Source organism: Fistularia commersonii, chromosome 17 (genome assembly GCF_037954325.1).
Source record: "Fistularia commersonii isolate RoL2024-O1a breed Wild chromosome 17, RoL_Fcom_v1.0, whole genome shotgun sequence".
NCBI classification, from domain to species: domain Eukaryota; kingdom Metazoa; phylum Chordata; class Actinopteri; order Syngnathiformes; family Fistulariidae; genus Fistularia; species Fistularia commersonii.
Genome location: NC_141300.1, coordinates 17,952,501 through 17,966,809, shown reverse-complemented (window position 1 = coordinate 17,966,809; position 14,309 = coordinate 17,952,501). Strand labels below are relative to the sequence as shown.

At 55.4% G+C, this 14,309-nt stretch overlaps 2 protein-coding genes across 3 annotated transcripts in view; both read right to left on the bottom strand.

Annotated features, from left to right (window-relative positions):
* Positions 1-56: 56 nt before the first annotated feature.
* islr2 (immunoglobulin superfamily containing leucine-rich repeat 2) lies at positions 57-4,414 on the bottom strand. The gene is made up of 2 exons (XM_086163842.1): positions 4,124-4,414; positions 57-3,550 (listed from the first exon to the last, which is right to left on the bottom strand). Exon 2 carries the CDS (start codon positions 3,539-3,541, stop codon positions 1,382-1,384), a length of 2,160 nt encoding a protein of 719 aa, XP_086019968.1. The 5' UTR covers positions 3,542-3,550; positions 4,124-4,414; the 3' UTR covers positions 57-1,381.
* Positions 4,415-4,680: 266 nt separating this feature from the next.
* sema7a (semaphorin 7A (JohnMiltonHagen blood group)) overlaps positions 4,681-14,309 on the bottom strand; it is a 12,154-nt gene continuing 2,525 nt past the window's right edge. The window contains exons 6-14 of one of the 2 annotated variants that reach the window (XM_086163844.1): positions 14,155-14,265; positions 13,867-14,009; positions 12,178-12,356; positions 11,532-11,640; positions 10,998-11,193; positions 8,722-8,834; positions 7,278-7,423; positions 7,122-7,180; positions 4,681-7,048 (exon numbers count right to left, since the gene is read on the bottom strand). In XM_086163844.1, coding sequence (XP_086019970.1) covers positions 6,627-7,048; positions 7,122-7,180; positions 7,278-7,423; positions 8,722-8,834; positions 10,998-11,193; positions 11,532-11,640; positions 12,178-12,356; positions 13,867-14,009; positions 14,155-14,265 — 1,478 coding nt within the window. In that variant the 3' untranslated portion in view covers positions 4,681-6,626. Of the gene's footprint in view, positions 7,049-7,121; positions 7,181-7,277; positions 7,424-8,721; positions 8,835-10,997; positions 11,194-11,531; positions 11,641-12,177; positions 12,357-13,866; positions 14,049-14,154; positions 14,266-14,309 lie in introns of both variants that reach the window. The other variant, XM_086163843.1, reaches the window with a different exon arrangement.

Below are 14,309 nucleotides of genomic sequence, written 5' to 3'. Positions count from 1 at the left end.
CGAATGCGTGAATCCGTGTCTCCGGAAAAATGCGGGTCAAAAGCACAGAAGGAGCCTTTTTACGTTTCACCTTTTTATTAATCCCACTTACAGAAAACGATACTTGAAAAAAATCCAAAAAGGTCACAGGTTTGTATTTTCTTTTCTGTCTTTTTTTTCCCTTCAACATTTTACAACATATTCACATTAAAAAGAAGAACAATCACTTTTCATTGTACGAGACGGTGAAGCCGCCAGACGCTCGAGCTCCAGGAGGGAAATCACCGCGTAGAAAACAAAATAAAAAATAGAGATAATATTAATAATCATTTTGATTTTCGATCCACGCGGCGTCACGATCACAGGATGACAGGAAACATCTACAGGTCTACTAGGCTACACTAGGTCAGAATAAATCCACACACACACCCACACACACACACACACACACACACACACACCCACACACGCACAACGATTCAAACACTCTCTCTCTCTCACACACACACACACACACACACACACACACACACACACACACGGAGCGGGGTGCGACATCCCACGGATTCCACGGACACGTTTGACTGGGAATGGGCGGGGGGTTTTACGTCAGAGGGTCAAGTGTATATAAAGTTATTTTGACGGTATTAAAATAATATCAATAAGATAAGAAGTCAGTGAAAGGCAGCGGACGGAAATCGCGGCGTTGATCTCGCGGGACCGCGCGTTTTGCGCGAGATTCTCCGGAGTTTTGTGATCTTAAAAAATTCTTTTCGTATTTAAATGTATTTTACCGGTATCTTTGTCTCGGAGCGGTGAAGCGCGCGGTGCCCGCAGTGCACGTACCTGAGAGGCTCCTACGGACGTCTCTGTGTCCGTGCGCGTCGGCGCGCCGCCGCGGTAAGAAAAAATAAAATTAAAAAAATCTATAAAAACCGCGGAACGGCTCTTGTTGTTCTTCGCGTGGTCTTGTGCTCCCGGAAATTGTGCTTAAATCCCAAACATCGGATTCTCTGTTTTGTTTTGTTGTTGTTTTTTGGTGTGTGTGTGTTTTTTGTTTCCGCTTCCGGTTTTTAGCTGCGGGTAAAACGGCAGCATCCGCGCGCGCGGGTAACGCCGCTTCCGGCCCCGTGACACCGGATGTAACCTTCCGCCGCCCTCGACCTCCTGGTCGGTGTGACCTAAAAGAAAAGCGGCGGGGTGTGTGAGCAGGAAGGTGTGTGTGGGCTGAGAGGCCGAGGGGCCGAAGCTCACGAGGGTCGCCGGGGTGAGAAAAGGGAAAATAGAAAAACCAAATCCACTTTCAGGGAACACGGAGAGCGGGGACGTAGACGGGACTACCTGCTGGGACGGAGGGCTACTGAAGAGGTGGCTATCTTACAGAGGGAGGCTCGCGGGAGGCTCAGCGGCTCGGCGGCTTGTAGTTTCCGTTGATCTCCTCGGAGATGTTGACGGCCTCGGCGCCCAGCGGCAGTCTGTCGCTGTACTCGGATCCCACCTCGAACTCCTCCGGGTTGGTTTTGGACGAGGACCCCGGGATGGACTCGGCCGCCACGCTGCCCTCGGCCTCGCCGTCGCCGTCTCCTCCGCCGCCGCCGCCGCCGGCGTCGTCGTCAGCCTCCCCCTCGCCCATCTCGCTGGGGTTGAGGGTCTTCTCCGAGCCGGCGAAGGAGGCGCGGGGGTCGAAATCCCCCGTCATTTGCTTCTCCAGCTGATCCGGGTTCTGCGCCTTCATGATCAGCTTGTAGGTCTTGCCCTGGTACTTGTAGAGCAGGTGGCAGCAGGTGGCCCCCAGCAGGGGGACGGTAGCCAAGCCCAGGAGGAAGATGCTGACCACCACGATGATGAGGAGGGAGGGGATCTTCTTCCTGGTGGTGAAGACCACCTGGACCTGGCAGTCCTGCCCGCCGTAGGTGAGGCACAGCGTGTAGTTGGTGCCCGGCGTTAATCCGTGGAAGTGGAAGGAATTGACCCCCTCTTTGATTTTGGACCACTCCACCAGCAGGTGTCCGCCGCCGGTGTCGACGCAGAGATAGATCAGGTCCAGCTTGGTCTTCCCGGAGGCCGAGCGGTACGAGGAGAGCGGCTCCTTCTCCACGATCTCGGCGTCGCCCCCCTTGCCCGTGCGGAGGCCGGAGGTGACGGCGGGAACCTGCAGCGGGTTGAGCTTCACCTTGGCCTCCGTCTCGGAGACCTCCAGGGCGATGACGCCGAAGTCGAAGGTGTACTGCTTCAGGTCGTCCAGGCTGGCGTTGAAGGCGCTGTTGGAGATGTATTCGCTGCCGTCCCTCACGCCGCACGAGCTGGCGAAGGCGGGGTCTTTGGAGCCGCCGCGGCCGCCCGCCGCTCCTCGGCCCCGCCCGCCCCCGGCTTCCGGGACGCCGCGGTATTTGGCCCCCGAGGCCCCCAGGCTCTTGGTCGCTTCGTCCGGCTTGCCGTCGCCGATCACGCTGTTCTTGGAGGCGTCGGGTTCGGCCGCCTTGCTCACGAAGGGCCGCGTCTTTTCCACCACGTCGTGTTTCCCGGCGGCGGCGGGCGGGAGGACCAGCCGCACGGCGCCCTCCGCCCGGCCGAAGTCGTTCACGGCGGTGCAGCTGTAGTTCCCCTCCTCCTTCCTGCTCAGGCGTGGGATGACCAGCGAGCCGTTGCGATACACCAGGAATCGCCCGCCGGCCGTTTTGTCGTCGCCCGGCGCGTCCTCGGCGTCGTCGGCGGTCGGCAGCGGGAACCAGAAGTTTTGGTTCCCCGCGATCACGTCCCAGCTCACCCGAGGCTCGGGGTTGCCGGCGGTCTCGCAGGCCAGCGTCACGGCCACGCCCTCCAGGAGCTCGCCGGGACGGCGCCTGACGGAGACGGTCGGGGCCCGGCAGTCCAGCTTGGGCATCTGGGTGACGGCCGTGCCTCGCAGGCGCTCGGGGGCGTCGCACAGGATGGCGTTGGGCTCGGGGACGGAGATCTTGGTCTGGACGATCCAGTCCCTCAGCCACTCCAGGCCGCAGGAGCAGCTGAAGGGGTTGTTGTAGATCTGCAGGTGCGACATGGAGGCCAGGGCGGAGAAGGTGCCCTGCGCGATGGAGGTGAACCTGTTGTTGTTGATGCGCAGCGAGCGGAGGTCTTTCAGCGTGGAGAAGGCGTCCTTGGGGAGCGTCGCCATCTCGTTGTTGTTCATCTTCAGCAGCTGCAGGGCCGTGAGGTTGCGCAGGTCCTCCCACGGAAAGTCCACGATTTTGTTGTAGCTGACGTCCAGGTTGCGCAGCTGGACCAGAGGCGCCAGGGCGTCCGTCTCCACCGTCACTATCTCGTTGTGGGCCAACCAGAGCGAGGTCACCTGGGTGATGTTGACGAAGCTTTGGCTTTTCAGCAGCTTGATCTTGTTGGCGGACAGGCTGACGGTGGTGACGTTGGAGGGCAGCCCCACCGGGACCTCCAGCATGTCCTTGTAGGCGCAGTCGGCGAACTGGTGGGCGAATTTGTCCTGGCAGCTGCAGAGCTCCGGACAGCCCGCCGCCACGCCGACCGCCGCCGTCCACAGGGCGAGCAGCAGCGCCAGCTTCGCCGCCATTTCACACACCTGCCGGCGTCGACCACAAGGAAAAAAAAAAATCATTGGTGGTCCAGGACTCTGGGGGGGCGACGCGTCCGAAGGGGCGGGAAACCAGACGGGCGGGGAGACTCAGGGAAAAACACACACACACACACACACGCACACACACGCACACACAAACAAAGAAACTAAGACCTCTGTCTGTCTGTCTGTGTGTGTGTGTGTGTGTGTGTGTGTGTGTGTGTGTGTGTGTGTGCGCGCGGACGGGGCGCAGCGGCTCCGCGTTTTGACGCACAACAGTTCTGTTGAAAAACACGCCAACGCGTTATTATTATTATACATGTGTTTACACATGTATGTGTTTACACATGTATGTGTTTACACGTGTATTCGCATCTACACATGTATCTGTGTTCTGCAGCGATATCTTTTGATTTTCCAATTTTTGCACGCGTGCACGGAGCTCGCGCGTCCCCGCGTTTTACGCAGCGCACTCTCCTCCGGATCAGGAGGTCAATGTCCACCATGCACACACGCACACGCCCGCACACATGCACTATTTCTGATGATTAGCAGCAACAAAAGCTGGCGGCGTCCTACCTGTCCGACGAGAACTTCCAATATGCGCGTCCCCGGCACCCCCCCCCCCTCCGCAACAAGTTCAGATGTCGGAGGGTCGCCGCGCGTCCGCGTCCACGTCGGCTCTTTTCACATGACTTTCACAGATCCCGTCGATGAGGCGCGTCGGAGGAACCATCTTCTCCCCCGGTGAGCTTGTGGTCCGTCGGCGCTCGTCCTCCTCTTCCTCCTCTTCTTCCTCCTCCTCTTCTTCCTCCTCCTCCTCCTCTTCTTCTTCTTCTTCCTCTCCTGTCAGAGCCTCTGCGCGCTCCCGCGTCCGCGCAGAGAAGGGGCAGGAGGCGTCGTGGACGCGCAGCCTCTCCCTTCCCGCTCGCCATGATTAAAGATACAGAAGCTCCTCCGCGCGCAGACGATCCATAATTTAGGAAGTCATGTTTAATGGATGTTCAAACACAAGCTCGGAGGCTCCGCTCGCTTCTCTTCTCTTTTGTTTTCCAAAGGTTTGACTTGACATCACATGGAAAGGATTTGAACAAAGAATCTGGTCTGAAAAAATACAATCATCCGTCATGAAGTGGCGATTTCAAATGAAAACCAGATTTTATTCATCACCGCTTTCGCACTAAAGTACATAAAATAATTTTATAGGTATTGTTTAGGCGTGAAAGTCTGAACTTTGTTGTATTTCCTTCAACGTTCGCGTCGGAGTCGAACTCCAGCCGCGTGTTTTTGTCCTCTCTGCGTCCCCGGGGCGACAGCGCCCCCTGGCGGCCGGACCCGGACCGGGATTATGGACCAAATAAATCTTTTGCGTCTGGTTTGTGGACTGATGCTGTTTCTGCAGAGTTGTCTGTCAACAGTCAAGGAAATATAATAATCGTATGGATATGACAACCCGAGCTCTTCTTCTAGAACAGAATACAGTCATTGTTCTGCAGAAACATCTTCCCATCTCCAGCGGAGGTGAAGGCCGTCCTCTTCCACCCACCCGACAGTTTTGTCTGGGCGGAGGAGGACCCCCCGGGGGTGTCAGAGTCGAGGCCCGCGGGCCGAACCAGGGTCGGGAACGGGTTCGATCCGGCCCGTAAAGCCAAGAGACACCCGGTTTCGGGGGCGAACTGAACAATAAGAGTGATTCTGGCCTTCCGTCCCGCTTCAGAATCCATTTTCCTCCAGTTTGGCCCTGAGCTAGAAGGAGTTCCACGCCCGTGGGATGGACCTGATGGTCCAAGGCGACCCTCGGCCAGGCACGGCTGGGACCGGGCGGGAGAACCAGGAGGCATCATGAAAAAAAACACACATCCATGAACTAGAGGAAGAAAATAAATAAACTATGAAACGGCGAATGGTTGAACAACACTGCCCTCTGCTGCCAGAAGACCGGACCGACCGGCCGGCGCCGACCTTGAAGCCAACGTCCTTCCAAGCCGGACTAAAGTGACTGGTGCACACGAATCCACGCCTTATAATCTTTGCCTTAGATCCCCGCAACATTTCCTCCGCTTCCTCCGGTTCCTCCGCTAACCCTCACCCTTTTTGAATATCAGCTTCCCGGCAGCACTTTCCACCCCTGATCGTAAACAGGAGTCCGGCTCCCCGAGGCCGGGGCCTGATGGCGTTCACAAACAGCATAGTTGGGTTAAGGAATGTGCAAGGGCGCTGTCCAGACGTCTGGCGCTCCAGACGGCATCTGTGCAGGAATGATAACAATCCAGCCTGATACTGCGACCAGACAAACACACTCTTTTCATTTGGTAGCGGTAATTCGTTCGGTCTTTCGGCCGGCCTGGCTCACACACCCGCTCTGAATCAGGCCGAAGTGTCGGGGCGCCGTGGATCCAAAGTCGCAGGAAGCTTCGCGCTGGAAACCGGCTTTGGTCGCTCGGCGTCGGAGACCTTCGGCGTTTGGCGGAATTTAGCGTCGATCGCAGACGGCGCTCTCAGTTTGGACGCAAAGTGAAGGTGGAAGGGCTGCACCGGCGGTTCGGGGAATCGAAGTTATTGGTTGGTGTTACCGGCATAGCTTGGTGTCCGGCCCACTCTCACTGTCTGTCTTTTTGTCCTTGTTCCGCTCGAGCTCCAGGTTTCTGCGTCGGTGTTTCCTCGCCGCCGCCGTCGCCGAGTGTTGGTTCCACTCGGGTTTCTGTCGATCATCTTAAAGATCTGCTCCTCACGGAGGGGAACAGAACATGCGACAGTGACCGAACGCAACCGGGTTGTGATTTGAGGCCGCCGTGTCAATTAAATCTGAACTTGATGTTTTTCACAAACGCACGCATTTATCACTTAGGTTCCTGCGGGTGGCGCTGCGCTGCAAGACAGGATCCACACCTCCGACAGTCCTTGGCACCAATCCTCCATCGCCATGTGCTTGCAGGAACCTTTGCTAATGAAAGCCTCTAACAAATGACTCGCGCTGCGTCCCGCTGCTTTCCACAAACCCTCCCGCATTCCACCGATCCACTGCTTCCCAGCAGCGCTCTGACTACAACCCGCAGCCCGCGTCGTCCTCAGGCGTCCTCTATTAAAAAGCTCCGGACAAAGCAAAAAGAAGGCCAAGCGTGAGCCGGGAAATGTCCGTGGCCAAGATGGGCGCGTCGTTTTCCAGGTGGCTGCCGTTGCAAGCGGGAGTCGGCCTCACGGGGAGGTTCGGCTCTGCGAGACGGTATCTCTTCACCACCTTGACGAAGCCCCTCTCGGTGGACACGCACTCGTAGCCGCCGTAGTCGTCCGGCGTCACGGCGTGGATGAGCAGGAGGCAGCTGGAGTGCATCTGCAGACACGGCCTCTTCCGGTGGCCGCGCTCCCAGGTGTAGGTGGCGTGGTAGGAGTGGATGGGACAGGACAGGTAGAAGGGGACGCCCAGCGGGACGGCGTGCACGGTGACGGCGTGGGACGCCTCCGGCGAGGCCGCGTCGCGTCTCGTCCGGTTCTCTTGTTTCTCTTCTTCAGAGAGATAAAGCCAGAGGTTACCGTGTCGGTAGAACGTAGACGCGGAGGAGAGCGGCGTCCGGCTTACCTTCCGCCGATGTAGAGCAGCCGTCGATTTGCCGCCGGATGAGGGACTGCACGCCTCCGCTGTCGGAAGCCACGACACGTCAGGGGTTACTGGGGTTAGAAGAACTCGGGCCATCATTCTTCAGCGTGGAATAAAGAGCGAGCGGCACACACTCACGGGGCGGCCGGGCCGCAGCCGGACTCGGTCCAGGCGCAGTACGGGTCCCGGCCCAGGACGCAGTCCTGGCAGGAAGCGTTGTACTGTTGACAGTTCTGAAGCTGCATCACGGAGACCTTGTCCGCAAAGCCGACGATTAGATTTCTCTGGGGGGAGAGAACCAAGGAACATGGCCTTGTCTTGAAAATGACCTTGTCTCGAAGAGCGCGTCAACCGGTACCCTGCTAAAAGGCTCGGCTCACTTCACTTCTCCTCAGTGAGGCGTTTATTGGGACGCGAAAGCAAATAAAGGCCCATCGCATGTAAACTCTGCAAACGCCTGGCTCCGCTGTCACGGGGGATTTTTTCACATTTACGTCATCTTTAATCGAAGACGACGTCGGTGTCACACGCGTGACGCTAAGCTACGGGAGGGAGCGTCTTCCGGACCGGCCAAAGTTCACGCCGAGTCACAAAGGACATTCCATTCCCACGACACGACCTCTGCCACCAGCCTGGCACTGCAGGAATCCGGAAGCCAGAACAAAGAGACTTGTGAATTGTTTTTTCCCACCGGCCGTGAGTTTCCTGAATGCCTCGGCCTGCGGCGCAAACCCCAACTGACGGCTGACGCCGCACGAGGGCCGCTCGACTCCCCTTCATTTAGAATACTTAGCATGTTATTAGTATTTCTTATTTCGATGAAATGGTTCCCGTGCAATGATGTATTTACTGCTTGTCCTCTTTTAGTTTCAGTGCGTCTGCAAGCTGTCACCCGTACTTCTTGTGTTGTCCAGGACTATTGTCTCTGTTGTGCGTCCGGTGTGGACGGGGTGCACAACCAGGACTTCTTTGCATTGTGTGAATCCTCATATTCTCACGACATACGTGGCGATAAGACGTCTCGACCCTTGAGCTTCTGGAGCCTCCAGTTAATCACAAGGCCGCGTGCAACCATGTGAGGGAAAGGTAGGGTTACCGGTGAGAGCCGGAGAACCCGGAGGAACCCGTGCAGATGCAGGGAGAACATGGAGACTCCGCACACAACGGCCTCTCTGAGGGAATCCAACCAGGGACCTTCTGGCCGCGAGAGGGAAGCCCCGTCGCAGCGCCGGCAATTTAAATCAATCTTATGATTCATCGTCTTCTGGAGTACGCAGGAAGCCGGAGGGAGGCATTTCTCATTGCAGTAACATTAACCTGGTTTATTTGGAGAAGCAAATATCCTGCCTTTTCCTATTTGTTTAGTTTTCTGTAAACAGGGAGATAAACGTCGAGAGCCGTGGGACTAAAAACCTCAGGGGGGGTGTAGAGGAAAAGAAGAAAACATCAAAAAAATACACCCGGATCTCAATAAATGAATTAGCGGCTCGTCTAAAATGCCAGCGAAGAACAAACGGCGTGCAGGAGTGAGCGGTCGACTCCAGGGAGTCCGATAAGACCCGAAGGAAAAACACAAAAGCACCTTTCTGGAGTCCAGTTTCATGGACTGCACGGAGGAGTTGCCCGACAGCTGGACTTGGGATATGACGAAGGGTTCGAGGCCGGCCTCCAGGACCCGGTGGATCTTCCCAGAATCTGCCGGGAAACACAGTTTGCTCAAAATCAACGGCGTTGAGAAAGGCTCTGGGTGGTCAGGGTGAGCTTCCAGATGATTGGACAACCACAGCCAGTGTTATCAGGGAGACAGGAAGGAGAGTACTTGGTGTGTCGTCTGGAAGGAAAGTAGATAAGGAGACTTGGTGTTGGAATGAGGAAGTGCAGGAGTGTATACAGAGAAAGAGGTTAGCAAAGAAGAAGTGGGATACTGAGAGGACTGAAGAGAACAGACAGGAGTTCAGGGAGATGCGGCGAAAGGTAAAGATAGAGGTAGCAAAGGCAAAACAAAGGGCATGTGATGACTTGTATGCTCGGTTGGATAGTAAGGAGGGTGAGATGATCTATACAGGTTGGCGAAACAGAGAGATAAAGATGGAAAGGATGTACAACAGGTCCGGGTGATTAAGGACAGAGAGGGGAATGTATTGACAGATGCTAGAAGAGTGATGGGAAGATGGAAAGAGTACTTTGAAGAGCTGATGAGAATTGCGGCAACTATAGAGGGATAATGTTGATGAGCCATACAATGAAGTTATGGGAAAGAGTAGTGGAAACTAGACTGAGAGCAGAAGTCAGCATTTGTGAACAGCAGTATGGCTTCATGCCTAGGAAGAGTTCTACAGATGCAGTATTTGCTTTAACAATGCTAATAGAAAAGTACAGAGAAGGTCAGAGGGAGCTGCATTGTGTTTTTGTAGACCTAAAAAAAGGCATATGACAGGGTGCCAAGAGAGGAGCTCTGGTATTGTATGAGGAAGTCTGGAGTGGCAGAGAAGTATGTTAGACTGGTGCAGGACATGTATGCTCGCTGTGAGACACTAGTACGGTGTGCTGTAGGGGTAACAGAGAAGTTCAAGGTGGAGGTGGGACTCCATCAGGGATCAGCTCTGAGCCCCTTCTTGTTCGCAATGGTGATGGACAGGCTGACAGATGAGGTTAGACAGGAATCCCCATGGACCATGATGTTTGCAGATGACATGTGATCTGTAGTGAGAGCAGAAAACAGGTAGAGGAACATCTAGAGAGGTGGAGGTATGCTCTGGAAAGGAGAGGAATGACAGTTAGTCGCAGCAAGACAGAATATATGTGTGTGAACGAGAGGAACTCGGGTGGAACGGTGAGGCTACAGGGAGTGGAGATCAAGAAGCTGGAGGATTTCAGGTACTTGGGGTCAACAGTCCAGAGCGTAGGAGAGTGTGGAAAAGAGGTGAAGAAACTGGTCCAAGCAGGTTGGAATGGGTGGAGAAAAGTGTCAGGGGTACCAAGAGATGGAAGAACATCGCCCGGATTAAAAAGGAAAGGTGTACAAGACAGTGGTGAGACCAGCGATGATGTTTGGACTAGAAACTGTTCCAATGACCAAAAGACAGCAGGCAGAACTAGAGGTTGCAGAGATGAAGATGTTGAGGTTCTCTTTGGGAGTGACCAGGATGGAGAGGATCAGGAATGAGTCTATCAGAGGAACGGCACATGTTAGATGTTTTGGAGAGAAGGTCAGAGAAGCCAGACGGAGATGGTCGGGTCATGGACAGAGGAGGGATAGAGAATATATTGGTAGACGGATGCTGGAATTGGAGCTGCCAGGCAAGAGGTCTGGAGGAAGACCAAAGAGAAGATTTATGGATGTAGTGAGAGAGGATATGAAGGTAGTTGGTGTGAGAGAGGAGGATACAGAGAATAGGGTTAGATGGAGAAGGTGGATTCGCTGTGGCGACACCTGAAGGGAAAAGACGAAAGAAGAAGAAGAATTCTGCTGTGACAATAGAATTTCCCTGTTGTGGGATCAACATCTTATCTCATCTTTGTTTGAGCAAAGACTTGAAAACTCTCTTTTTGGCTTGAACTCTTGAGCACGAGTTGCCTCGACTTTTCTGAAAGTCTCAACAAAATTAGTCATTTTCCTTCTGTTCCATGGAGAGGTAGAACGTGCCGAGCTGCCAGTGCGGAAACGGAAGCCAAACTGTCGCTGGGACTTTGAGCTTTTTTTAAACGCGCCGCTTTTGTTTTGAGCACAACTGGAAGTCCCGGGGTTCCCCTTCCCTGCTTTTATACAATTTTAGACAACGTAAAAGGCCAAACGGCGAGGGCCGGCGTGGGCACGCCGATGTGTTAACATGTTGGAGTTGAGCAAACAGGACGCACCCGTGGCCAGAATCAGGACGTTGTACGTGCGCTCATCCGCCGCCCGCACTCGGTCCACCAGTATCCGGGAGTAGTTGTGGCCGCTGACGTAGAAGGGCGCGCCGTGGTGCACGGCCTGGACCCAGCCGTCCATCTCCGGGTAATCCTTCACCATGTGGATGGTGGCCAGCGGCAGCCTCTTGCTGTTCTTCACGCACTGGAAGAGGCAGGATACCAAAATAAAAAGAGGCCGGGCGTTACGGATTATCTTTTTAAGCACGCGGCGAGCTGATTGGCCAGAGATGGTGTGACGAGGACGGTAGAATTGAACCAGCCTTTTGTTCCCTGCAGGTCTGCTAGCACGGCTAACGCCGGGCGATGGCATTCAGTTCCGTTGTTTATACCTTTTGGTAAACAGCTGGCGACAGTGAATCGGCCGAGACGAGACGAGTAACTCTGCGTCGCGTGCTTTACGTGCACTTCTATCCGGCGCACTTCAACTAAGATTAACAGGAAGAGCCAAAGTAATTCACAACAGGAAAAAAAAAGGCTCACCGTTCCCGGCCGTGGCGAGCGGACGTCACCGTCGTAGCCCTTGAAGGTCGAGTTCTCAAATACATCTTCAATCATTCCCATTGAGTAGACGCAGACTGCCGTGGAGTTCCTGCGAGACGACGGAAAGGACGCCGGAGTCAGCCGCGACTGTGGGAAGCAGAGGTCCGCCTCGGGTCGTGACCTTTGACCTCCCTCCCAAGCCTGTCCGGACGCGCTCGTGAGAATGACCGGTTTGTGCCAATTCCCCTTTCGCCTCCGTGGCTTATTTAAAAAAAAGGACCTGGCAGGGCGGCCGGGAGCCGACGAAGGCGACGCCGTGCAGGGGCGCGACGAGGACGACCCCCGCCGCGTCAAAGCTCTCGTCCGATTGGACCGTTTTGGTTCCGCGCAATCGACGTCTTCATTGGTCATCCTCTGATGCAAACTCGGTATGGAAATGCGAACCTCCTGATGTTCTCCACGGCTCATCAGAGCGGCAGATCGCACGCTCGACCTACGCTGAGCGCCTCCTTTTCTAACTGACGCGCCGCGGCTCATTTTTAACTCGGCGGACGAGGACGGTCGGAATAGCTGAGCTCATGTGGTGCTGAGGCGGCGCCGCCCAGGTGGCCGCCCGCTGCCGATAGGGGAAGGGAAAGTGTCGAACCAGCTGCTGGCGAAGAGGCCGTAGACCGCCGTTTGGCGCCAGTCCTCGGCATGCAGCACGAAAACATCCAGGAGTCGGTTGAAATACAGGGATTCCTCCGGGAACCCGCAGACCAGCCGAGCCTTTAGAAACGAAGTCCACATGTTCTGGAAGAATCGCTTTGATCCACCTTCGTCCAGCTGGAAAACAAAAACACCACATGTTGTCTTTCCCTCCCCTGAGCTGTTGGCCAACAGCTACGCCTTAATTGACAGAAGTGTTGACAAAATGTTCTGGTATGGCAGGAATCCCGACCCGCCCTTCCTCCTCGTGGTTGCCTACTTGCTGGATTCCTGCAATTAAGGGGCAGCTCAAGTTCCACCATCTCAGATGGAGCCGATACACAAAGTGAGCCGGTCCGGATCGATCTTATCTTTTCACCTCTCGTGTTACGGGAGGCGATGTTCTCGGCGTCTCCGTCTGGGAAGGGCCGATTAGGACTCAGCCGGGAGTCTGGAACCACTTTTGGACAGAAAAAGATCTGAGGATCGTCCGGCTTGAATTTCATGCCGGAAACGAACCTTTCAGCTGTGCGTCCGCGGAGGCGGGAAGGCAGCGCGGTGGGACGGCTGCGACGCAGGAGTCTGCAGCGGCGTCACGTTGCACCGCGCTCAAAGAATAACCACCGGAGGAGAGCCCGAGGAGGACAACCAGGACCGCATGGAGGCGGAAGCTGCCGCAACGTTCACGATCTGCACGTTGGGAACAAGATCCGTGGACTATCAGACGGGTGGAAGTGTTTTTATCTTCTCCCTGAGCTGCTTCGCCATTTACAGCACCACGTTAGCCGTGAGCTAACTCCAGGCCTATTTTGGCCAAAATGTCGACGTTCCTTTGCGAGCCCTGGAAACCCCCCTGTGGGGTCGCAGGCTGGAAGGCCTCGGACTTCTTCGTCACGCCGTTTCTTGCTGCCTCCGTCCGTTTTCCCACAAGGAGACGGCTGACAAGTCACCGCCGTAGTACTTAAAAATGGCGCTCCACGGTCCACAGGAAGTATCTGGGAGAGGACGTGGCTTCATGAGCTCAACACCAAGAACCCTGGACAGAACCAGGGAGAAACTGAGCTGCGCCTCAGAGGTACTTCCTGGACTCACAGAGAGGAATCATCAACGCTTTAGCCAAAAGAAGTGTGGAGTTAGCTAACGGCGAACAGGGTTCTTCTCATGGTGAAGCGGCGCAGGAAGATAAAACAACTCAACCCATGTGATAGTCCAAGGTTCTTATTCCTGCCATGCAGAACTTCCACCCTGCGGCAGCTTCCACCCCCACGTCGTCCTCGTCTTCCTCCTCTTCCTCTCGTCGTCGCTTTGATTCGGAGCGTGGCGCTTCAGGTGCAGGCTAGGTACCTAGCGTGGTACCTTACCGCCCGCCCTGATGTTGAACTGATGGGAACTGAAAAGGCTCGTTCCTGGAATGGAACGGACAGTTCTTAGAACTGTGTTCTTCAGACTCTTCTGTCCAAAAGTGGCTCGTGTCGTTCGGGTTCCTTTGGAAGCGTAAAAAGACGCTGCCTCGGCGAAGGAGCTAAACCGGTTCTGGGAGCCGAGGTCCACGCTCGCAAGGTCCGAATGCATCGAGGTCCGGCCTCGTTCCCGAAAAGGCTCTCGTAACTCTGAGGAGGTCCTACCGTGCCAAACGGGCTTAAGTCACCTTACACACTCGGGCAACTCTGGAAATCCAGGGTTCGGCCTCCGGGCTCGGGTCCGAGTTCTTCTCGCGGAAAAACATGTAAATCTTCTCGTTGTCTTCGTCCTCCTTTCTCCTCACCCAGGCCAGAGAGATGAACGTGGGCTCTGCGGGGGGCGGAGGGGGGTTCAGAGGAAGGCGAAATCCTTGGGTGACCGGGACAAAGAGGCTTACGGGCTGAGCCAAACAAACAGGCTAATCCCGCCGTCCGAGTTACACGTAAACACGCTTCCTGCCAGCACATGTCCTCACCTGTCACCCAGGTGTCATACATCCAGACGTTGCTTCTGCCGCCACTTTTCCGTCTGAACTGCAGGGAACTCCCGGTGGTATCCAGCGGCGCGGCCGCATACAGGTCGCCCTCTGGGGAAAAAAAAGCCGTCAGAAGAATCTGCGGTCGGTACCGT